The sequence below is a fragment of the Xenopus tropicalis genome, chromosome 2, assembly GCF_000004195.4.
Source record: "Xenopus tropicalis strain Nigerian chromosome 2, UCB_Xtro_10.0, whole genome shotgun sequence".
Taxonomy (NCBI): domain Eukaryota; kingdom Metazoa; phylum Chordata; class Amphibia; order Anura; family Pipidae; genus Xenopus; species Xenopus tropicalis.
Window position 1 is genome coordinate 45,861,198 of NC_030678.2, and position 26,072 is coordinate 45,887,269.

The window sequence follows — 26,072 nt, forward strand, 5'->3', positions numbered from 1 at the left end:
CATAAATCAAATACAGCTATAGGACCTGTTATCCAGAATGCTTGGAACCTGTAATTTGGATCTCCATACCTTAAGTCTGCTAAAAATCATTTAAACGTTAAATAAACCCAATAGTTGGGATCAAGTACAAGGGTTAGGGTTGGGTGCAGGCCTAGAAAAACTTGACCCGCACATCCCTACATGGTACAGTTTTTTAGTACAGAGAAATATATTTTATAAAGTCCATATTAAAGCAAAATCATATATTTACAAACGTTTCAACACAGCATATAGTATGCCTATGTTTATGTTTAAGCTTTTATATGATGATTAGTAGATGATTAGTGTGTGCCACACTGCGCCTGCCCTATGCTGCCTGTGTGTGCCACACTGTGCCTGCCCTATGCTGCCTGCGTGTGCCACACTGTGCCTGCCCTATGCTTCCTGCATGTGCCATACTCTGTCTGCCCTATGCTGCCTGTGTGTGCCATACTCTGCCTGCCCTATGCTGCCTGTGGGAGGGGAACCTGGCAGGGGTTTGTTCTGGGAGTTTGTTAGCATTTGGAAAGAGTCATTATATGGTCTCTAAGGTGTGTAATTATGTGCTTGGGATTGCTGTGCTACCCACAGGGGAGGAGGAGGCATATGGATTTAAGGGTGTGGCTTAATATGACATAATATAATTCTTTCACATATGAATGAAGGGTGATATCCCTACAGTGAGCACCAACCATTTGGGTTTTATTCTGCGCTACCACCATTAATGTGGGCATGGCGTTTAAAGCTCTTGTGATAATATGGGTATGGTTTGAAGTGGGTGTGCGAATACGGGTGGTTTAAAAAGGGGAAGTGGTCAAAACATTCTTCCACTATCGGCCCTCAACCATGTAGGCCAAAAAAATTCCAGCCCTCGGTACCACAGAAATTGAACAGCACTGGAGTAACCCATAGTAATCTGGTTATAAAAAGATCACTGGCAAAATAATTGTTTTTTACATTTATGGTAAAAAAAAATTTAATATTGGAAATAATAAAGAATTGTTATCTATAGATATGCTTTCACTGAGTGGCAGTAGTTGCTTAAAATTATATATATTTTTTTTCTTATCAGGCACTTTAATTGTCAGCTACAAAGGGAGAGGTTCTATTTCTAGTCTCTTCTCACTCTTGTGAACTGGCTGGAGAGTTTAGCAGTTCTCATGCATGAACAGTGGAAATCTATGAGATCTATTGATAATTTTTTTTCCCCTACTTTTAAGGAGCATATTAACTGAAGCGTGAGATTAATGTCCCAATCCTCTTGCTTTTTCTATTCATCTGACCATTAATGAGCATACAAAGAACAGTGGCGTGGGAAGCAGTTTGCATCACAAGGGGAGGCTTAAAGCTGCTAAAGTTTAATCTCGTGCAACTGTATTTACCATTCACATTTTTAAAAAGTGTATAATTTACTTTTCTCTTTACTATTTCTCTGAAATATACAAAATACTGCAAAAATGTGCTGCAAAAATGGTGTGGGGCATGGACTTGAGGATATTACCCTAGGTTACTGTACCAATCAGATATCATTTACAATTATGACATTAAAGGCACCTATCACCATAAAATTGCCCTCACTGGTTGGGGAAACAATTTTTTTTTTTTTTATTTAAACATTAGCCATTTTATTTGCAGCCATTTGCATAATGAGGCACTTACTCTGAGGCACTTACTCTTTATGCACATGCATGTGCCGCAACATGGCCATGCCTAGCGCTGTTTCTTTTTTAACTATTGTTTTCCACAACCAGAGGATTCGATTTTGCCAGGAGCATGGATTCAGCCGAATCTTGGCTTAATTCCAAACCAAATCTTGGATTTGGTGCATCCCTATCACTGTGACTTACTGTGCTGGTGCAAATATTGTGGTAAATTTCCCCCAATATGTTTTAAACTGTTCTGAATGTATGTACAGGTATGGGAAAGCTTTATCCAGAAAAGCTCTGAAATCCCCACATGTGACACAGCCCTTAGAATATTGGTGTCTATCGTGCTGTGTACGAAGTGGAGTAAAACATCACCAGTGATGTTGCTCATAGCAGCCAACCAGATGCCTTTGTTTTCTAACTATTGAAATCTAATTGCTGATTGGTTGCCCTGGAGAACATCGCTGGTAATGTTCACTCCACTTTTTGCACATGATAAATATACCCCTGAGTGTTTATTTCAAGGTGGACATCCCTTTGCCAGTGTTTAGCAAGTGTGTATCCTCTTTTAAAGATTAGCCATAGTAAAGGGGTTGTTCACCTTTCACTTTTAATATGATGTAGAGAGATATTCTCAGGCAATTTGCAGTTACTCTTAATTTTTTGTTCAGCAGTTCTCCTGTTTGGAATTTTAGCAGTGATCTGGTTGCTATGGTTCAAATTACCCTAGCAACTAAGCTGTGGCGTGAGTGAGACCTTGTAATATAAATAGGAGATGTTCTGAATAGGAAGAAAAGTATTAAAATATAACAATAACAATAAAATTGTAGCCTCACAGAGCAATATTTTTTGGCTTCCAGAATCAATGACCCCTCCCCATTTTAAAGCATAGAGAATTGGAAGAAAAAGACAATTAAGTTGAAAACTACAAATGTAGATGAATTAAAAATTTGCTAAGAATTGCTCATTCTTTAACGTACTACAGTTATACATAAAAATTATTTGAAGTTGAACTCCCCTTAAGTTAGTATCATTATATTTATCTGTATCTACCACATCGACATAAACTTTACTCAAGGTTCTAGTGAGTTACTACCTTTTTCTGTGCCATTTTAATATAAGCCTCAAATCTTACAGGTTTGCACATTTATTAAAGAGAAGTTTCACGCAATGCAGATGCCATTGTGCTGGTCAATACAATGTTAAATACACAAAATGTGTTCCCAAAGCGTAATGCTGTTCAAGCATATCCTAGCAGCTGCTCCCCCAGGTCATGAAAGCTTTAAATACTTTAAACATCCAGCGTTTCCAGACCAGCTTCAAGCTTCACATCATGTAAAAGCCCCACAGCCTAGGCACGCTGGGGTGCATAGAAAACAGGGAGCTTTAGGGGTTCATGGCTGGGGCTGGCTTGGTCATTTTGTATGAAAAATCCTGTATTACTGTTATTTGTCTGGTGCAAGAGGAATGTTAAGTGCCTTGCAGTAGGTCGCAAACACTTACCCCAAAATTGTAATCCAGGCCTTTTAAATCTGAGCCAGGTGGATTTGTTTCTCCTTTTTGCATCAAATCTTAAAAACAGAAGAAATATAAATCATAATTTCATATGATTTTATTTATAGTGGCCACAAATGTGGATCCAAGGTTTATATGCATAGCTCTAGGCATCTTTGGATATAGTGACTGTGGTAATGATGAGATGCAAGATACAACTGAGCAAGGGAGTGAAAGCAGACTCAGGGAGAAATGAAATCCAACCAAAGTTGGAAATGATAGTGGAAACCATGGGAATTTGCTGTGTACCTTGCACTGGAGTTTGAATCAGAAGCAGTGAGCATAGTGCCAATTGAATATGATATTTATATGGGTCCCAGTGCTTTGTGTATGAGCTCTCAGGGGCACTCTTAGCACCTTTAGCTTGTGTGCCTTTTGGTACCTTTGGTAAATGAGCCCTTAGGAGCTAAATCTTTAGGAAGGTTTAAGGACACTTGTGAATAATGCACACACAGCAAAAGTCGATCCTTTATCTTTTCCACTAAACCCACTGCAGTAAGGAGCTGTCCTCTAAGGCACTGATTCCAACAATTTAATTTTCCTTTCCTTTCTTAATTTCTGCCATTCCCTTTCTCCTCCTTTTTAGTCTCCTGTGACTGCCATTAACCAAGTATCTTTTTCTCTTTCTGTAAGCATCCTCCTTTCTTTCTCTCCTCTGAAACATCCTTCCTTTCTTCGTTAACTCCCAGTTACCTATACTTCTTTTCCTTGTCACTTTTCCATCTATTCTTGCTCTTTCCTTCCCTTCCTTTCTTTATCCCTGTTATTTATCCATCTTTATTTTACACTGATGCATTTCTTTAAGAATTCAATATAAAAAAAAACAATACAAAATAGAAATATATCATAACAGATTACACTGCTGTGGGACTTCTCAGAACTTGGTTCTGCAAAGGTAATTTCCAGTCTTCTGTATCCTCTCTATATTGTGTTACTTTAGCTTTTCGGATCTCCAAATTCTCAAAATGTAACATTTATTTCTCTAATGTTATCATGTAATAAAGTGTTTGGGGTTAAAAAAAAAATCTTTAGTATAGGAATTTGTACTCATACTGCATACAATGTTCTTCTTTGTACTGGGATTAAAGGAAATGTATTCCACAAATTGCATTCTGTGAAGCAAAGCTTCCTTTTGCGTGTGTAAGATTAGTGGGCCTATTAGAGTCCCAGCAATATTGTTATTGATTTGCTTGTACAAGAATGGAAAGCCCAGAGCAGTCAGACTTTGATTTCCTATCCCTCTCGGTGTCTGGCTTGGACAGGCAGCATGAGGAGCGTGTACGCTCTGACAGCCTGAGCAGCACTGGTTCTTATGGCAAGTTTGTGCTGCGGCAGAGAGTGGCCCAGCTGTTGACTTGCATGGAAGATGTAAGCTCTGATGAGGACCTTCATGAAGAACTCTCACATTCTATTGACCAGGCTTTCCTAATCTGTGGCAGAAAGATGGCGTCAAAGACACTGGATTTCAGGTGTTAGCTTTATTTAAATATATACACTGGACAGTGTAACTCGGGTATATGGAGCAGGATTTAGGGTGGTGGGATTTAATAATAGATTTCATTATAATAATATATTTAATGATAAATCGTATTATTTATGATAATCTTTTAAAAGTGTTTTTGCTGAGTGTTGTAGGAACAAGTTGAATGCTAAATGCCAAAGATTACATCTTTAGTTTAGCAAACCACATTCAATGATAATTATTGATGTATTCAGACATTAGGAATATATTTGTAGCCCCTGTATCCTGTTAAAACCATTGACTGTTTTAGTTTACCTACTGGTAAGGGTTCTTGTACTGAGCAACTGAAAAAAATGTATTTGCATTTGTATGTGTGAAGGGCCGCTTATGTGCCTCAGTTGTCTAGTTGCTATAGTTTCAAATTTTTTCCATTTTTACTTTCATGGTTCTAAAGCAGGGGCCCCAACCTATTTTAGTTGTGAAAATGTAATTATAAAAAACTTGGGGGTGACCTGCAAGGGCTGTGATTGTTTTTTGGTAGCCCATTGTGGACTAGCAGACTACAGGAGGCGCATTTTTTATGCAACTGAAAATTGCCTCCAAGTCAGAAATTCAAAAATGAGCAACATCAAAGGGCTTGGTGAGGAACATGTTGCTCCTGAGCCACTGGTTGGGGATCACTGCTCTAAAGCTTCCATATCTCTCTTATTAAGCTAAGATCTTAACACTTATAAGATCTACGGGGCAGGGGGCCTGTTCTTTTTGTGCACTTAATCTTGAATATAGTAATATAGATGTACTGTTATTATATTGTTCCTTCAATGTTGCATATGTAAATAAAATATGAATAAATATACTTGCTTGTTCGGATGTGGCACACAAAGTCGTGGCCAAAGTTGCCAAATCAGACTAATCTATTTATTTGGCCCTAGGCCAAAGATTTAAATTAGGGCACTGTGCAGACACTTTGGGAGAAGGCCACTTCAGGGATGTGGCGCTTTTCCCAGCCAGCCCAGATATATGACCAAATACCTTTTGAGTCAGGAGTGGCCAAGATTTTTGCCAAAGGGTAGTAGATCCTGTTTGGTCTTGGGATACAGGATATCTAACCCTGGGTTTATGTCAAAGATCCCAGTAAATAAAACAAGATAGAGAATGTGTTGTTTGTCAGAAAGAAAATAGGCAGTGGAGTATCAAAAAATAGATTCCCTTAAGCATGAACAAAAATAACTTTGCCAATAAATTTTCCAGTGGTAAAAGTTTTTTTCCCCAAAAGTATTATATGCAATTTTACATATTGTTTTCATTCTAAATTAAACATCTTTTATTCTAATGACAGTATCACTTTTTTACCTTAGAATGCCACTGTCTACTATACCTCCAAGTCATTTTTGGGTGAATGCCACTTTTAATAAACACTGTACCACAAATTACAGAAGTAGAAATAATGCAAATAAATGTATCATCTTGACCAGAGTCATGTACCTACAGGGTGAGGATAAAACTCTATGGGAAATGGGATTGAGAGATAGGAGTGTTGTTTAGCTGAGAACAGCACATTACAGGGTAGTGTGTGTTTTTTATTTATACACAATAAACTGTTCAGGCTGTCTTTAGTTTGTGAGACTCTGCTGCATTACAGAATGAGCTGAAGTTGTATACAGTTGTATTAATTGGCCTCAATGGCCTTTTTTTTATAGTGCTGTGACTTACCAGCACCTGATGGAAAGGGCTACGCTGAGAGGTTACATTTGTCATGAAATTAAGTTAGTGTTTTTTGTTTTTAATCATTGGTGCATATATTTTATCAAATACTGCTGACCTTTGCCTTGCCCTGCAACACCCATTGACTCCTCTTCCATCCACATTAATCCTATCTGAAATCTTACTGGCTGTGGTTTCTTTTTTAGGGTTCACTTGATTACGTGGAATGTGGCTACACAATCCCCACCTCGAGATGTCAGCTCTCTGCTTCAATTCGATATCCCAGGTTCAGATATTGATATGTACATCATTGGGTAAGTACAAACAGGTAGCTTAGAAATACAAACTTTTCATGTTTTAAATGATTCTGATGGCTTCCATGTATGTTAAGTCTGTCTAGCTGGTGCCCCCAAGCCTGCACTGGGGCCCCACAGACTTCTTTGTTTGACAAAATGTTGTGATTATTATTAGACTCTTTGTAACACATGAAATAGCCTGCCCACTATCTTTTAAGAAAAATATAAACTGTACATTTTGAAAATGATAGATCAAATATCAGTCACTTGGTGCGGGTCACAAAGTATGAAATTTAGCAGCAACAGAGCTAGTGTCAGCTAGGTTATAGTTACAGCATGTCCTTTGTGATATTTTTCCATGTGTTCCTGCAGGCATACCCTTTCTTATCCCTTACTATCTGCATACAAATGGAACAGTCCAAACAGAGGACCTAGCGCTGTAGACAACTCATTCTAATAAAAAAGGTGCAATAATTACCTGTTTAAATAGAGCAATAATGGTGAGACAGTTGTCTAAATAGTATGCTCCATCTATTGCATCCATGCATTCTCTCACTCCATCTGCATTTAGGATATATTTTATGTTTTCAACCTTAAATTTATATATCTTGGAATGAATCTCAGATGGAATTAGTCACCTACTTAGACTGTCATCAGTGTGGGTAAAAGAGTATAAAGAGCCCCCATTTTCCAAGTGACCAAAAAAGGGTGTAAAATCAGGGAAATGCATTTTGTATTGGCAGGCCCACTATAAAAGGTGTAAAGTTGTGGAATAATTATAATCCAGGGTATGTAAAATTGAGGTTTCCCTTTATTTGCTTACAAGTGAAGTCTAGGAGACTACGAATGATTCGCGAGTTTTTCGTATCCATTACGAAAGTTGCGTATAGCGTCGCATGTTTAACGCTACGGTTTCGTAAAGGATAGGAAAACTATTGATCCGAAAAATTCGTAAAGAATCCGAAAAAATCGCAAAACATACGAAAAAAATCGCAAAGTACCGATCATTACGAAAAAAACGCAATCGGACTCCATTCGACCCGTTCGTGGGTAAGTAAATCAGCCCCTAGGAAACTAAATGTTCTGTAAAAAAGGTATATCATGTGATGTCATACTCGGCACCAGGGCTTGTATTTCAGTCAGTATTGGCATGATAGGATGATTTTTTTTTTTTAATATTTTTCAGCTTGCAAGAAGTAAATTCAAAAGTTCTGAATTTTCTATCAGATTTAGCATTTGATGATCCATGGAGTATCTATCTTATGGATATTTTAGCTCCCCTCGGCTATGTCAAGGTAGTATATTTATGGTTATGGCATGTTTATGTAAATCACTACATGGATTTGCTGAAAGGTAAAATGTAATGTTTCTTTGGCTTGTTTTTTTTAGCTCTCCTCTATCCGACTGCAGGGCCTCCTTCTCCTGACCTTTGTAAAGCATCAACATATTCCCTTCATACAGGACATTCGTACCAATTACATTCGCACTGGCTTGTTTGGCTACTGGGTAAGCATTCTTGATGGTCAGAACAGAAAGAATTTTCTGGGATTTTACTTGCATTTTGAGATATATATGTGTGTGTGTACTAGACCTGCTAGGATTGTAGTTGAATACCAACTAGAAGTGTGCTGAAGATACCTTCATTTGATATTTTTCCAACTCTTTTTTCATCTAGTGGATAAAATAGTAGAGAGACACACAGAGCAGTAGTCATAACTAGTCGGTGGCATAACTGTAGAGGAAGCAGACCCTGCGGGGGAGCAGTGGGGCTCAGACTACTGGGTCTGCTTTCTCTATAGCAGTGAAGAACTGCCTTCTCCCACCCCTCTCCTGATAACGAGCAGGGAAAGAAGGGGGCGGAAGTGCATGTTTTGTTAGTACTTAAAGGAGACATTTTATATAATATTCATATTCAGTTATACTTATTCATCCTCCCTTTAAAATGTGTAATGATGCAGAAAAATTGACTATGTTTTGAAAGCATTTTACCTCCTGTGACCACAGGAAGTGGTCACAGCACTGATTGACAGGCTGAACTCAGCAGTAGCAGGGGAAGCCCCTCCCAATTGCCTCCCTCTGTCTCTGTTCCCTAACTACATAATTTTGGTGGTGCTGCTGCCAGATCAGTAAGCTAAAACAATATACTTTAAATGCATAAAGCAATAGATCAGAGGGGGTGGGGAACAAGCAGAGAGATATAAATGATCAGAGAGAGGGGGAAACGAGCAGAGAGAGATGAACAATCAGAGGGGGGGGGCAAGCAGAGAAAGGTGAACGATCAGAGGAGGGGGCGAGCAGAGAGAGAAATAAACAATCAGAGGGGGGTAACAAGCACTACTTGGGAATGGCAGCCCCCCCGACTTACAATGTCCACCCACAACGAGCCCTGCACATTGGCTATTGTGGCACCTTATTCAAGTGCCAACCCTCTCCCTTATGTTTGTCCCAAGCAATCAACGGTCTCACCACAGTGGCAGTCCTGTTGTAGCAATAGACCGCTCCTCCTAGTCACCCCTAATCCCCACTATGCTGGATCTCAGCTCTCTCCCCACTTAAAGATGCATTCCGCCTCTTCCTTTCTGTGTGTTTCACCAAAGTGACTCACTAGTTGGTGTACTGGAGATTGTTAGAGATTTTTGGAGATTGTGCAGTGTTTCTTATAATAGTTAAAGTGTCTTTTATGTAATATACGTTGCTGCTATACATTTCTCCCTTAAAAGGGCTTCATTAGGCAAAAATATTGACAGTTAAAAATTTTGCTTGTTTGAATAAAATTTTCAGTGTCAATATTTTATTTTAACATAAAGAAGGCATACATCTTTCATACTCTGCTTTCTCCCATGAAAGGGAAACAAAGGGGGCGTTATAGTCCGTATGTCGGTGTATGGGCACATGGTTTGCTTCATGAACTGCCATTTGCCAGCACACATGGAAAACACCAACCAGAGGCTCGATGATTTTGAAAGGATGCTGGACACTCAGCAATTTGATGACGATAATACTGGAAATATTCTAGACCATGAGTAAGTTCTGGTAAAGAAATGAATAAAGTTAAGTGCAGTGTGTTCTCCAGGTCTAGTAACCTATAGCAACCAATCAACAGGGAACTTTTATTAATCTGCTGTTTGAAATAGAAAGCACTGGGTTAAAAGGGACCTGTCACCATAAGAGATAATTCCAAGTTCTTTTCTATTGTGCTAGTCGGGCAAAATGAACTTTACCTACACTATGTAAAATATATAAACTTTGTTTCTTTCAGTCTTGAAAATCGCAATTACAGCAAGCAGCCTTTAGATTATCTAAAAATCTTGTTTATGCACCAGAATGCAGCACCTGATGTTCATGCACAGGCTACACAAGTATAGACAGTGTAGAGGGAGGGGCAATAAGAGGAGTGTAGTGACATCTAGGAAGTGCTGAATAGAAAATGAAAGTAACTGCCTGCCCTACACAAAGCATAGAGGTGGGCAAGTAATATGTGATTGACAGATTTTTAAATCATTTTATAACAGGTATAAATGTTGTAATACAAAAAAAATTTTGGGTTTTATGTTTAATTTGAAAAGGATTTTAATTATACAGCTTTTTATGTCTGGGTGACAGGTCCCCTTTAATAAACTTGGGGCTGATTTGTTGTAAATTGTGGTTTCTCCAGTAATGCGGTTTTAGTATAGGCTTAGGCATCTTTCTATCCCACTAGCAACTTTTTAAAAAAATGTATTTTTTGTGATAGCGTTTGTGTATTACTAAGCCCTAGATGTATTAACTGTATCAATATGTTATTTCCAACGATGAGAAGTGCTTCTTGGACAGGGGCAAATTCTAATGGCATTTATGTTTGTTTATGTTACTCTAAAGTCTCGTGTTTTGCTTTGGAGACCTAAACTTCCGGATTACAGACTTTGGGATCCACTTTATTAGAGAAGCGATAAACAGTAATAAATACAACCTGCTGTGGGAGAAAGACCAGGTATGCTAACTTACAGACCGCTCGTCTAATTTCACTGGTGTCTAGCATTTAATCATGCTTAATTTTTTGTGTCGACTTCCTAATTCTTTTTGTGTAATAAGCTCAGTTTCAATTAAGAAACTTTGTTTTTATAAATGTGCATTTATTGTCACACAACAGTATAAACAAAAGTATAGTCATACACACAAAATGGGATACTGTGCCTCAGTAGGAAAATCATTTTCAGCTCTCTAAGGCTACTGCCACACCATGTGTATGGCGTATATTTTGGGCAAGCCGAAAAACGCTTGCCGAAAATTTGCGCCATATGCTCCTACCTGTGCCTGCACCCGAATGTATGGAATACGCTTGGGTGCAGGCACATATAGCTGAAATCCACATCAAAACGCAATGCAAAGTGTTGCGTTTTTTATGCATATTTCGGCTACATGTGCCTGCACCTGACTTTATTCCATTCATTCGGGTGCAGGCACAGGTAGGAGCTTATGGCGCATATTTTCGGCAAGCGTTTTTCGGCATGGTGTGGCAGTAGCCTAATCTTCTTAACAATATTATAAATAAGTTGAATTGAACCCAACAAACTTATATTTGAGAAAAATTTAAAAATTGCATCAGTTGTAAATAAAAAAAAAAATTGTGTATGTGAATAGAATTTTCACCAATGTGAAGTTACTTCTCATACTCATGTGTGCTCTCCTTTTAGTAAATTGTTATTGTTGTGGCAAATTTTCAATAAATATGGTCCCATGGAGAAAGACATTTGTTAATTAAAGGAGTTATTCACCTTTGTAGTACATTCACAAATTTAACATTAATAGAGCCATCTTTGCTTTATACACAGTTAACAAAAAATGTGCAGCTGAAGAGATATTCACCTCAGAATCATCCTTCTGCTGATCCGTCAATTCTGCACAGACCCTGTGCTGGAGGGTTGTGGGGAGGGGCAGTGAACCCCTAAACACTACAGCCGCTTGTTTTTCTTCCTGATGTTACGCATAGTACTGGCAGCAGACTTAATTTGTACTGAGTACTGCAAACCTAACATAACATTATATTAGATTTGTGATATGCTGAGTCTGTTTGCCTATGCCTTTGCAACCAATGACTTTTCAATTTATGCAACTGGTTAGAGTGCACAAGTAGCCAGTGAATTGGTCCAGAAGGAAAAAAGTAATGGCAAAGCCTGAATGTGATGTTGTAAGCATATAGGAAGTTCTTAGTGTGCCAGGTTCAAAATAGGCCATTCCCATCCCTTACAAAAACTGATCAGAGAGACAGAAAAGGACTGATTTAACAGGTATAAAAGTAGTTTTTACAGTGGCCTTTACTTGTTTTTACACGCTGAGTGCATTGTTAATAAAATTTGGACATTGAAGGTGAACAACCCCTTTAATTAAGAAATTACTAATGACTCTGTATTTTGCAGCATACACATAAGGTTTGAGTTCAAATTGGAGAGCATTGTATTTGTAGAGATGAGAATTATGTTTATGCTTTTATATTACTGGTCTGAATGTGGAATGCACACTCCTTTAAATGCATCTGTGGTGCTTTATTAGAAAGGTCTATGTAAGTACAGCCATAAGCACTCAAAGAAACGCTGCACTTTATCGAAAGAAACATAGAGTTCTCTGTCAAAAGATTTGTTGTGTCTGGTTTCCTGTGCCAGAGACACGCAGCTCTCTCCTCTCTCCCCTCTCCTGCTCCCCCCTCCCTCAAGAATGCTATGAACTCACTTATGAATGTGGATCTGAGCCAATCAGCAGGAAGCTTCCTCATAGTCTAACTAACTGAGCATGTGCACCGGTCTGGGTCTCAGTGCAGGAGCGAGGCATTATGGGAACTTTCTTTACACAGCTCAGCGTTTTTTCTTCCTGTTTGGCTTCTGATCATCTGAACAGGTGAAATATGGGGAGACTTAAGGGCACTATTGAGAGAACTGAAGGTATGCCTGCAGCTTGAGATTAACTCTTTATGGTTGCAAATTCATTATAGCCTGTTCTTTGAAATTTGGTACCCAGTCATGTAATAACTCCTCCAAAACATCATTTCAATACTCTTTAATATGGTTTGTGCTTTGTTTTTTCTTCCAATTAACAGTTAAATATTGCTAAGAAGAAAGAACCTTTCCTGCAAGGATTTCTGGAAGGACCACTAAAGTTTAAACCCACGTATAAGTTTGACCAGAATTCTGATGTATATGATACCAGGTACAAACACATATCCCAATGTAAGACAGTATGGCCTTCACCCCGTTGTGCTTTATATTCATCTCTTTGCTTTGTTTCCAGATGGAGAAAGTCACTGTTTGGACTTAAGTAAGATTAAAAAATATCCCTTGTCTCAAACTAAAACCAGTAGTAGACTATACTAAATGAGTTATCAGTAGAAATACTCAAATGTAATGCAGTATTCCTACATGATTTCTCTAGAAAACCTAATAACATCATGTCAAACCTGTTGCCTTAGTTTGCTGGCTCAAATATGCACAAACTAAGAGCGAAATACTTCAGCTTGCTAAATATCTCCAGGACTGAAACATTTGGAGTGTTGTCCATATTAACCCACACCTAAATAGATGGTATCCCCATATAATCTTATGATACAGCCGGAAAGCTATCATGATCTGTGCTTTTATTATTTGTTACTACTATACAAATTATTATTTTTCATATTATTTGTGAATCAGCATTTGGATGAACGTATTTAATTTTTTGGGAAGAGGCATTAGTCATTTAGAACTGAGTTAAGAGATAATTTTACTCTGCTTTCTAGTGGATGGGACCTGTTTGTGGTGGTCGCTACAAAAAATAAACTCTAAATATTGTAAAAGCATAGAAGAAAGTTATCAAAATGTTATTGTATGGTTTTATTGGGTATTTGATATAAAATTTAAAATGACACACTCTTTTTGTTTCATGACAGCAGATATTTGACTTGCTATATAATCTTGTCTTCATTAGTTTCCATTTCCATCTATACATTAGCGTTATAAGCCAATCAAAGATGTTTATAAAACTAAAAAAAATAACATTAATGTTTATTTTCAGTTCTATTATGAGGGGGAAGGTGTTAGAGCAGTGTGGTGGTTACTGAATTTTATGAACATTAAAAGATTCTAATATCTCATAATACTATACAGATATAATTTTCAGAGAAAGGAAGATGGGGAGAAGCTGGAAGGGTGAAGACAAATGATCCTTAAATGAAAGAAAAAATGTTAACTAAGGAGGGGTGAACAGCAATAAATAAATATGGGCACAGTACAGTAGGTTGGCACCAAAAACATTTGGAGTCAATTGCAAGCGCAATGTGGGATCTTAAAAAGGAGGTGAACAGTAGGTGAAAATAAAAGGAATGTTGGTAATGGTATATGTGTGGTAAAGGAAAGCAAAATTACCAAAACAAGTGGATATGCAGATGTGACTAGTGAACGAGAAAATGAAGTGGGTAGGAAGCCAAAGGAAAGTGTGTTAGCAAAAAAACACCAGTAATGTAGTGGGCAAATAGGTAAGTAGAAGTAGCAATTGGTGATAAGTGGAGAAGACTAAAAGCCAAAGGTTAAGCAGAGAGGGAAATAAGTTATAGGCTTGGTAGGAGAAGGGGGTTTAGGTATTGACACTTTGTATGAAGTTACATATTTTGCTTATAATGTATCCCCATCTTAAAGTCTGTTTGAATTGAAATTGCTTCTTTGTTGAACATGATTAACACCCTCCCTAATGTTTCTGGCTGTAAAACACGTGGAACGCTTAAAATAATCCATCACCTAGAATGTAGGAAGTGCAGCATAGCACCACATAGTGCTGGCTTATTTTCCATGCCAATTGCTGTGTTTTTGTTCAACATTGTAGCAGCAAGAAACGTAAACCTGCATGGACAGATCGCATTCTTTGGAAGTTGAAGGATGTTTCGGACAGTGATCCTGGTGAAACAACCGGTTTGGACTTTGAACAGTTTTTAAAAGTCCGTTTGGATAAATACACAAGTCACATGAGTTATGGGATCAGTGACCACAAACCAGTAACTGGGACCTTCACCCTGCAGGTACACTGCATAGTGCTCATTGACCTCGAAAAGAAAATATTCATAGAATTTATTTAATAAAAAGAAATTACCATACTTTGTTTAGTTCAAAGGGGAACTGATGCTTAACAAAAAAAGTAGGGTAGAAATTTGAACATTATGTTTTAGGGTTCTGTGCCAGGCAATCGCAGCCCTTTAGCAGTGATGATCTGTGCCCCCAGTGGCACCCCATCTTCTTTTCTGCTGATTCACTGCACATGCTCAATTATGCTGTCAGTTACCTGAGTTTAGGGACCGGCTCAAAATGTACTGTATTGTGACTTTGTGTTCTATATATCCAGTACAAGGCTGATTAGTCTTTAATTCAGATTCTCATTACATGGCAGCTAAGTGCAATTAACATCAGAATTCAATAATCAGCCCTGTAGCATCATCTTATATTATTGGCCAACTTAATTTTATCTTCTTAATAATTCGCAACAATCCCTAAGTTTAGCTTCTCAACAGCTGCCCAGAGCACACTGAGCATGTGAGTGTCACTGACACTGCTAGCATAATCTAGTATTTGGAACTCCTGTGCATTTCTCGTTCTTGGGGTTTAGTTCTTCTTTAAATATTAACTCTGATACAGATATTGCCAGTGTTACGTGTGTGTGTGCTCTGTACTCTTAACAGGATTTTTGTTCTCTAATATAAACAATCAACTAACAAGATTCGAGGTATGTATTGCCACATTATACGTAGGGAAATGTACCTGTGCTTATAGCTAGCCCCACCTTTTGTTTCCTTCATGGTTACATTGACTGCATTTAACATAGTATTTAGGTTCACATTCTCAAAACGTATCTTTTTCAAATAGTACAGTGCAAATAATAACTATTTGCAATTGCTTTCTATTTTCCTGTTTTTTTGTAAAAGTTACAGATTAAAAAATGAATTTGGTTTATACCCTCCAGCCCTCTAATGTTGCTCAGTAAGCTAGAACGCTGTCTAACCCTGCTACAATTTGATATGCTAGTTGACAGGGCCAGGCCCCCCACAAAAAAAATCTTTGGAGGGGGCCTGGCGTGAACAGTCCCTCCACCCACAGGGTCTGCTGTTTATGTAGTTACACCACTGTTGATACATGTTTTGGCAGCTGCAGCTTCACTCCGTATTTAGCCTGCGTTATGTCACAACTGTCACTGTTTGATACACTAGTTGCTGGCATATCTCTTATATTGCTTTGAAATGTATTAAATGCAGGGCTGTGCAACTAGAGGTCCTCCAAGGTATTGTTATTGTCCCTGTTTGACATCCCCATATTAATATAATCTGACCCTCACGCAAAAATCTAATTTGCCCACTACATTGGGCAGCGCTGGAATAAAGAATAAAATTTTAACTGATTATAAAGTCGTCATATAGGTTACAGAGTTTCTATGAAAGGGAAGTGAATTAATTTGAGTTTACATTAAAGGAGAAGGAAAGGCTAAGTCACTTGGGGGTGCCAAAATGTTAGGCACCCCAAGTGACTTAAATCGCTTACTTTGTACCCCGGGCTGGCACCCCTATTAGGAGAAAACAGCACCAGCCCGGGGTACCTGTAGCGAGCGCTTCCTCCTGCCGGTGAAACTCCTGGGCCGGCGCATGCGCAGTAGAGTGAAAAGCCAAATTTCTTGTTAAAGTTCAGCATTTCACTCTACTGCGCATGCGCAAGCACGCAAAACATGAAGAAGGAATTGCTCGCAGCTACCCGGGGTACAAGGTAAGCGATTTAAGTCACTTGGGGGTGCCTAACATTTTGGCACCCCCAAGTGACTTAGCCTTTCCTTCTCCTTTAAACTACATTCAAAATAAATAGAAAGTGAACTGAAAAAAGGCTGTTATTTGTCATGTACTCTTTGAAAACAAGTTCTGTAAGGGTGAGCTGCCCCTATAACTCGGTAATTTTTTACAGATCACTAACAGCCTCAATTCAAGTTTTGTTTGTTTCTATAGTTGAAGCCCCTCATTCTTTCACCTTCTGTTACACTGAAACCCGAAGGAGAATGGAACGCAGACCATGATTCCTTAATAAGCTATTCTGTGGCAAAAGACTTTCCCAGCAGCACCTGGGATTGGATTGGACTTTATAGGGTATGTTTTCCTGCTTTCTCACATGCATTGAATTACTGTCATTTCCTTGCTTAGCACCTGTGGTGCTGCTGGTGCCCTAGGAAACCTATAGATCTCATAACAGCCTCACATGTTGCAACTGAGAATGCACATAATATTTTTAGTAAAACAGGCAATTAGAGTGTTTATTAGAGCCACAGACAGATGGGAATAATTTTTCAGGGGGATGAACCGTCCCTTTATCACAAATACCAAACTCAATGTTTGTAAATGGGGAGCTATTTCAGGTTTCCCTGCCCTTGGAGCTATTATTCATTACATGGCAAAACCAGCGACATTGCCTTTATAGGTGTATCTTTATGGAAAATACTGTATAAATATAAACCTGCATTTAAATCCAATTAATAAATTGATCCTAAAGGAGAAGGAAAGTTGAAAACTAAGTAAGCTTTATCAGAAAGGTCTATGTAAATACAGCCATAAGCACTCACAGAAATGCTGCACTCTATCGAAAGAAACATACATTTTCTTTTCTCCTTTTTTGTAAACATGTTCTTTGGGTATCTGACTTCCTCTCTCAGATAAATCCTTCATTACTGTGGCCAGAGTCTGCCTAGTTCTCTTCTGAGAACTCCCTCCCCCCTCCCTTAAAATATGTGATCTGAGCTATAATGGCTTGAGCTATACAGCAGGAAGCTATAAAGACCAAGCTAAAATGGCAGTTGCAATCTTAAGCAAACAGAGAAAGCTTCTAGGGCTCTTTACTCGGGTATGGTAAAGCTTTCTGAATAATAAATATAGTGTTCTAGGTGGCACTGATTTGGTGAATCTTTTGGCAGCAAAATGCCAAAATGACTTTCTTCTCCTTTAAGGTGACAGATTTAAATTGTTGATTCAGCCCCTTCGGACTGAGTTGTCAGATTATCTGCCCTTGTATGAAGTCCTCTGATGGGCCTGCTCGACTAAAATCTGGCCAAAAGTCAGCTAGATATTGATCAGGCAGGTTAGTTAATTGTTTGGCCCTTGGTCAAGATGGGTAAATCTGGGAAAGATTTTGTCATTTGGCTACCTCAGCAATGTGCAACCAGCTTTTGTTAATGTAAGTATGTAGAAAACTACAAAGCTTCTGTGTTACTTGAAGTTTAAAGAAAGCCAATTCTTAGGTCCATAGCTCCCAATTATATCTACAAGTATGTAGAGAATAAGGATAGGGTGCCACAAGGAATTGTCAGCCTGTGTATAAGAGCAGGCTGACAGTGCGCCTGTATGCTTGAAAAATCTTCTAATTGTTTCTGCACCCGGAAATACTGAATCCGCCCAGGTGCAGGCACATGTAGCCGCTATCCGCCTGCGTTAGTTGATGGAGTTTGGCTGCGTGCCTGCACCCGAGCACATTCAGTGCTTCTGGGTACAGGCACAACAAGAAGAATTTTTAAGCGTACCAGCGAATCTGCCTTCTGGAGCCTTACCGTAAAAGTTCAGTGGAACCACTATGCTCTCAATTATTCTTTTATCACAGTGACAGCACTGAAAAAGATTGTTTTGTTAAAGGATTTTCCAAATGTTAGTAAATCAGCTCCTAAGTGACTTTTTTATGACTGATACTGACTGAACAGATTGTAATCATGCTGCAGCATTCCCACACACTAAATATAACCCAAACAGAGAATATCGAACTGCCATAATGATTTGTTATCTCACAGGGCAGGAAACCAGTTATTAGATAGCAATGCTCCTTCCCTTAAATACTTAGCATTTTTGCATTTCACCATAGTGCACGGCATATTCCAGAAAGTGCAGTTCCTTGAATTGTCTTTTCCCAGATAAGATATGTTAGTTCTTTCCACTTTTAGCTTTTAAAAGATATTTATAATGCGATCCAAACTCATATTTCATATAATACAAGAATAACATTGATCTTGTCAAAACAATTTGTTATCTTTCTCATGTTTTAACCTATATACAGCAGTAATGAAATTCTGTCATCAAATATGGGATAATGCAATAATATGTAATGCATATGATAGCCCACCTCTATTATCAGAAATAAACTGAAATAATAAAGAATAATACATCTACCAAACTTCTACTGTAAAATAGATTGAGTGAATTACAAGTCACTGATGAGTTCCATAACAAGGTCAAGTACTTTAATACAGGTACAGGTATGGGATCCGTTATCTGGAATCCTGAAAGCTCTGAATTACAGGAAGACCATTTTCCATAAGGTCCATTTTAATCAAATAATTCAATTTTTTTTCAATTGATTTCCTTTTTCTCTGTAATAATAAAACAGTATCCTGTACTTGATCCCAACTAAGGTAAAATTATCATTTTGGGTTTATCTATGTTTAAATGATTGTTTAGAAGACATAAGTTAAGGAGATCCAAATTACAGAAAGACCCCTTATCTGGAAAACCCCAGGTCCCAACCATTCTGGATATTGGGTCCCATACCTTTAATAGAGTTCTCAGATGACTTCTGTTTTAATATTTCACAGTAGCGGGTACTTTATTTCTTAAAGTAAATAATGTGGTATAAAGATATGCAGTGTGAAGATTCACGGAACACAGAGATAGGGAATAATGAAGATTTAACCTCCCCAAAAAGATTTCAACTACTATATATTAATATATATAATAAGTTGTCCAGTGGAAAGCCTTCTGCAGAACTCGGAACTCAATAAAACATTGCCATGTTACAAGTGGATAGCACCATAGCACCAGCAATGACTGAGCTTCTGTCTTTTAAACAACATTTACACTATATTCACATTTTTGATCCATGCCCTTTATTCATTCTGATTTTGGGCTTTTCTAGGTTGGCTTTAGACATACAAATGATTATGTCACTTACGCTTGGGTTAAAGATGATGAAATTTCCTTTAGTGAAGACTGTAATCAGGTGAGTATTAGTGACTGTGCCACAGTAGGGCAGCATTTGTTATGTATCTGTTTTGTGCATACATTTAGACTCAATGAATAGAAAATGTAAATGTCATGGAAGGAATTTTTCTCCTGCAAGACTCAAAGCACTTTATAGTAGTCTAGGCTTTGGTTTGCACTAGGGGTGTTGGGACACCTTAAGGTTAACTTATGATAGGGGTGCTGGGACACCAAGAGGTAACACTGGGTATGCTGGGGCATCTGGAAGTCTGCGTTGCACAAGGGATACTGGGATACATGAAGGTTTAAATTGCACAAGGGTTGCTGGGACACCTGGAGGTTTGTCTTGCACTGGGGATGATGGGACATCTGGAGGTTTGTCTTGCACTAGAGATGATGGGATACCTGGAGGTTTGTCTTGCACTGGGGATGATGGGACATCTGAAGGTTTGTCTTGCACTGGGGATGATGGGACATCTGGAGGTTTGTCTTGCACTGGGGATGATGGGACATCTGGAGGGTTTTCTTGCACTGGGGATGATGGGACATCTGGAGGTTTGTCTTGCACTGGGGATGATGGGACATCTGGAGGTTTGTCTTGCACTAGAGATGATGGGATACCTGGAGGTTTGTCTTGCACTGGGGATAATGGGACATCTGGAGGTTTGTCTTGCACTAGAGATGATGGGACATCTGGAGGTTTGTCTTGCACTGGGGATGATGGGACATCTGGAGGTTTGTCTTGCACTAGAGATGATGGGACATCTGGAGGTTTGTCTTGCACTAGAGATGATGGGATACCTGGAGGTTTGTCTTGCACTGGGGATGATGGGACATCTGGAGGTTTGTCTTGCACTAGAGATGATGGGATACCTGGAGGTTTGTCTTGCACTAGAGATGATGGGATACCTGGAGGTTTGTCTTGCACTAGGGATGATGGAAGACTTTAATTTTTTTAAAATCAGAAGAAGCTGGTATTGATGCCACTGTTTATAACCTGAAATCCAGTGTATGTGGATAAGCACCTAAAAATCTCTAAGTTAAAATCACTTGGGTGTGCCAGTGTTAATCACCTCATAATTACCATGATTACGTATGAATATTAACCACTGGGGACTGCCTAATATTTGGCACCTCCTCCAAGTGATTTTAACTTTCTTGCATTAGGCTGTTTTTTTCCAATTTACTATAAGCAACAGTGATCTGTTTCCTGGAAGCATACGTTGTTGGGGGACTCAAAAGGCATGCAAGACCCCAAAATGAGACCCTGGACAGTGCTGTTGTGCTCCTCCCTGCTTATCCACTGCACAAAAAGTGTAGCCACTCTCGACCACATTCATGTAATATGTATCATTTTGTATTTTCTCCTTCGTAATGCAGGTGTGTTTGGTTTGGGAAATTAACTGAAGATACAAATAATTCCTTGTGTTACAGGTATACATTAATGCAGATGATATTCCACTTGATGGAGGAGAATTTCTTCTTTGTTATCACTGTCATAATTTGCAGTGTTTAGCAGGCATTAGTCAGCCCTTCCAGGTAAAGTCTATGAAGTTGCCTTAACTTGAATATGTTGGTCTTGCTGTACTGTACCTATTCACTAGTACATTAAAAAGTATTCACAGAGTGTTTGAATTGGCTTATGTCATGAATATGTAAAGCTACAAAACTGAACTAGTTTAGTCCTGCTTCTTGGCATAACCATAGAGGAAACAGACCCTGCAATTGGTGGGGGGCCCAAGAGGTGTAGGGGGTATTCGTAGATATATTTTCAGCTCTGGGCAAAGTATTGATACCTTGCAAAAGCTGTATATTTCTATAATATGCTATGATGTCTCTTAATCATTTGAGCACATCAAATACTGTATTTGTTCCATAGCTACAGTCCAGCCAGGGGCATAACTATAGAGAAAGCTTACCTCCTGGCTGCCTAAAAAATATTTTATCTGGTCAGTTTCCAACTGTGATCCAGTTGGGGAACTTGACAGAGAGAGGGCTGGTCTGATGTTCTTCTGGTTAGGAATGATGTGAGAAAAGTTTCCAACTGGCCAGTTCCTCGACTGGATCGCGGGTGGAAACTGACCAGCAAGCAACGCTGTTGTTACTAAATTCATCCATATTAACAGAACATAATTTCCTTAATATTTTAAGGAGCTTCTGTGATTACCTCCCCCTTAACATTAGCTAAAATGTTGTACATAGAATTGCAAAACCCTTTTGTGTGCAGATGCTGACCTTATTCTTTTTGGCTTTTTTTAAATTTTCTTTTAAAGATTCGGCCTGGGCGAAACTTACACCTGAAGGAAGATGCACAAGAAAACAGAGACAGCCCTTTCAAGCCTGAAAATCCAATGGGTCCAGACTTTTAGAGCTCACATTCTGACATGATATCCAGTGAGGGAATTACATTTCTCTCCCCAAATACTTCTCCTGTTCTGTTTCCGTGTCCTGTGCGTGACAAATTTGCACTGTAACTGGTTTATCGTGAGCAAAGTTCCGTCAGGTCTTAATTTAATGGCAGCAAATTCTTTGCCAGGATGCCAGCTCTGTCCATGCTTCTCCCCACTGGATACAGTCAGACAGATATGGACTTTATTAGGAAAAATTTTAAGCTGATTTTATGAAAGGTTTTTGTTATAGTAAATTTTAATTTATTAGTCTTAATTGCCTTATAGAATGTTGTCTTGGTACTGAGCTAATTATGTACCTGAGAGGTCACTGTAGTTTACAGCCTAATCAGGCTTGCATTGGTGCACTTAGTAATTGCTTGCTAATAGGCAACATAGTAACTGGTAAAGTAAGGAACTTGTAGCACCTGAACCTGTGAATGTTTTTCACCAAGCCCTGTAGCTGCTCAGATAGCAGAGGGTTATGTGAGGTTGGGGAATACTCTGGTATCAAGCTCAGCAAATTGCTAGAGACAAATACAGCAGCACTCGAAGAACGTTCCAAAATAGTTGGAGAAAACCGGCTGTATTTAATTTACTATAGCACATCTGCTGTGCATTAGGTTCTGGTCCTGCTATTGGTCTCATCTACTGTTTTGCACTTTCTAATCATATTCCATACGTTCCTGAGCAGAAGAGAAAAGGTGGCCATACATGGGCAGATTTAAGCTGTATGGGGCTTCTCTGATGGCCTTCCCAATCAATATTTTGGCAAAATCAGCCAGGTGTTGATCAGACAGGTTTGATTTTCCTATCAGATTGGAGATTATGTTGGCTCATGTATTTGGCCCTCTGAGGGCTCTGATACCCATCACTGTAATTTGATTGTTGGCCCTAGAGCCAAACAATCAAATTAGCCCAATATTGCCCACCTTAGGTGGCGAGGTCCTGAAAAGTGCTGATATTAACATGTATGGCCACCTTAAGTGCTGCCTGTGATGGCTTTTTATCAGCTGTGTATTTTTATTGCTACGTGGCCTTTTCAAGATTGATGGATATAGTCAGCGCTGGAATTTCAGATGATAGGCTGCACCCCCCGCAGGATTGCACCCATCTGCTACCTTGTTGCTTACATATGGAGCACTGGGGACGGACAGGACGTGCTGATGTTTTCTTTGCATCCCATCCCCAGTGCTCCATATGTGAGCAACATTTAAGCCACCCTAGGCCCAAGCCTTTGTGGCTTCGCTTCAAATACTGCCTGGATATAGTCACCCAGAAAATCAAGCTATATGTGCACACACATGTTTACATGATAGATAAGGTGTGTAACATTGATATGGGCATTTCTTACATTCCAAATGTACCATTTTAAAGCACACACCACAAGACAGCACTTCTTGCTCATCCAGTACTTTATTACATTGTTGCTTGTGTTCTGCATTTCATAGCATGATGTGATGTCACTTTGCGGTTACTAATGGTGTAGCTTATTCTGTGCACAGAACATTCCTTTGCTGCTTATTTGCTTTATAAATATGTGTGGGAGCTGCCTTAAATCTAAACTCCATTGAAAACAACAGACAAACAACATTGGTTGATGACTAGGCATTAGTCATATATATTATCCATTAGTAGCCATGATACATATATATAAATATATAGCCTAAATAGAGGTAAAGAGGTATGTTTTACATTAAAGGGCAATTGTTCAGTAAAAGTTCAACTGCTCAGTTGTGTGTCTGCTAGGGGCTATACTAAACATATTTTCATTTATCTACTTAAGTTTGTGCCCATGTCATATGTTCTTACTTATGAGTCTCACTTTTGCATCACATGCTAAAAAAAAACATGGGAATACGGGTGCAAGGCCACACTTAATGTGGCCATACACGGCATAACCCGCTCAGTTTGCCATCTCGCAAACAAGCAAATCTTTCCCCCAATATGCCCACCTTGGAGCCAAACGATACAAAAAGTCAGAGTGAGGACCCCATCATTAAGCCAATGCTGTCCTTGATCCAACAGAAAAAACAAGAGTGCCCAATCGACATATGGCCGATTTTTGGCCAGATATCTGTCAGGTAGGCCTGAAAGAGGGCCTCATACATGGGCAAATAAGCTACCAAATGAGTCTGAAGTAGGGATGCAACAAATTCACTATTTTGGGATTCGGCCGAATCATGATTCAGGTCAAATACCAAACAAATCCTAATTTGCACATGCAAATTAAGTTAGAGAAGGCGAAAAACTTTCTACTTCTGTGTTTGTGATGAAAAGTCACATGATTTTAAGAATTCAGTTTGGTCAGGACCATGGATTCGCCAAATCTTGCTGAAAAAGGATGAATCCCAAACTGAATCCTGGATTCGATGCATCCCTAGTTTGAAGGACCCAAATCGGCAGCTTAAATCTGCCTGCATATGAGCCACCTTTACACTGTAGGCCCTTAACAGCTGTAGTTCCCAGTTAGAACTGCTGCAATAGACTCATTGGAGTGGATTTTTATATGTAGTTTGTGTCTGTGTTTCACTGTGGTGCCAGAGTTCAGTGTAACCAGCCTGTGCCTTTTTGTATGTTCCCCATTTTGTAGCAGCTGTTTGGGCTGCCTATTGCAGTTAAGTGCTAATTGGTGGCTCTGATGAAGCACAGCATCAGCTTTTTTAAACCTGCATCCTTTTAAAATTACATACAAGCCATGGGCACACGTTTTTATTATCTTTCAGTATTTATTTTTATTTGATATTAGTTTTACATTGCTCAAAGGGTTGCCAGTCCTAGTGCATGGTCTTCCTTGGAAGAGTCTCTTGGGGCCAAGTGAGGCTTCACAGTCTACGGAGATACTGTAATACAACGCTGCACCAAAGGCATTTATTGCACCCTGTAAATCCATTGTAAGCTCCAGGTTTTATTTTGTGGAAGGGAAGTTATACTCTATACATTCATCTGTAAGGGCATAGCTTACTATATGCTTGGACATTCTATCTCCTGCACATTCGCTTTTCTATGTGTGCCATATTGCATTCTCTGCTATCAACCATTCATGCAACATGACGGCTCCCACCCATATCCTACTGTAAATACAAAAAAAAGGATTTTCTGTGCAATAGGTTATATCTTCATTCCCTACTTAGAACTGACATAATGAAATTTAAACATGTAGGTTAGTTTCATATCCAAAAAATACATATATAATGTGTAGCTGCAGAGGAGTCACTGTAATGCATGTCTTGCAATTTACAATACATTTTTAATGTTTAAAGCTGCAGTAGTGTGCCCTGTCATTCCCTAGTTAGTTAGTCATTTTACCTTTGCAGTTTGTTTTTAATTACAGATGTACTTATTTCTACAGTATTTTAGCTTCAGATAAAGAGTACTTTAAATGACTATTATACACTGATATTCAGGTGGGTTTTACTTTTAAAGACGTACCATGTGTCTCTAGTGGTACATTGCAATGGACATAATTCTTTATTACCGAACAGAATGGGCAGCTACAGACTAATTGCAATTATTATTCAATGTACAATCCATAGGAAAAGTCTGCAGCTTGTGACAGTTTTGCACATGTAACTATAGGAACCACTGGGTATGTATTGTTATTTGTATTATCATGCAGTGCGTGCAGGATTCTCATAGGGCTAGAGAACCGCACAGCACATGCATCCCTGCAACACTGTTAATCACATTGCCAATAAAGTGAGAATTTTACTCGTTTTGCTTGCTATTCTTTGGTGCAAATACATGTATTTATTTAGATTTGACCCCAATACAACATTCTAAAATAGGTTCATGGCTATTTGCATTCAAAAGAAAAACAATGTCAAAATATAATAGTAATGTTTTAATTATGGGACCCAAATATATGCCAATTCTTTTTTCATTAATTAATTGTGTTTCTATTAACTGTGGTTAACGACAAAATGGTGTTATATTTAGTGACCCATGGCAGCTATTAACCCTTCTGTTGACCTGAGGGGAGGCTGGAGGTGGACTCAGGGCTACTTAGAGGATAAATAAAGTGTG

At 38.8% G+C, this 26,072-nt stretch overlaps 1 protein-coding gene across 1 annotated transcript in view; it reads left to right on the forward strand.

The window, feature by feature from the left end:
- inpp5k (inositol polyphosphate-5-phosphatase K) overlaps positions 1-25,757 on the forward strand; it is a 30,929-nt gene extending 5,172 nt beyond the window's left edge. Inside the window, 12 exon segments of the mRNA NM_001113025.1 lie at positions 6,591-6,698; positions 7,053-7,145; positions 7,867-7,975; positions 8,070-8,186; positions 9,528-9,703; positions 10,539-10,650; positions 12,751-12,860; positions 14,505-14,697; positions 16,657-16,794; positions 19,595-19,678; positions 21,094-21,198; positions 21,933-25,757. Of these exon segments, the coding sequence (NP_001106496.1) occupies positions 7,943-7,975; positions 8,070-8,186; positions 9,528-9,703; positions 10,539-10,650; positions 12,751-12,860; positions 14,505-14,697; positions 16,657-16,794; positions 19,595-19,678; positions 21,094-21,198; positions 21,933-22,028 (1,164 nt within the window). The 5' untranslated portion in view covers positions 6,591-6,698; positions 7,053-7,145; positions 7,867-7,942 and the 3' untranslated portion in view covers positions 22,029-25,757.
- Positions 25,758-26,072: the final 315 nt, after the last annotated feature.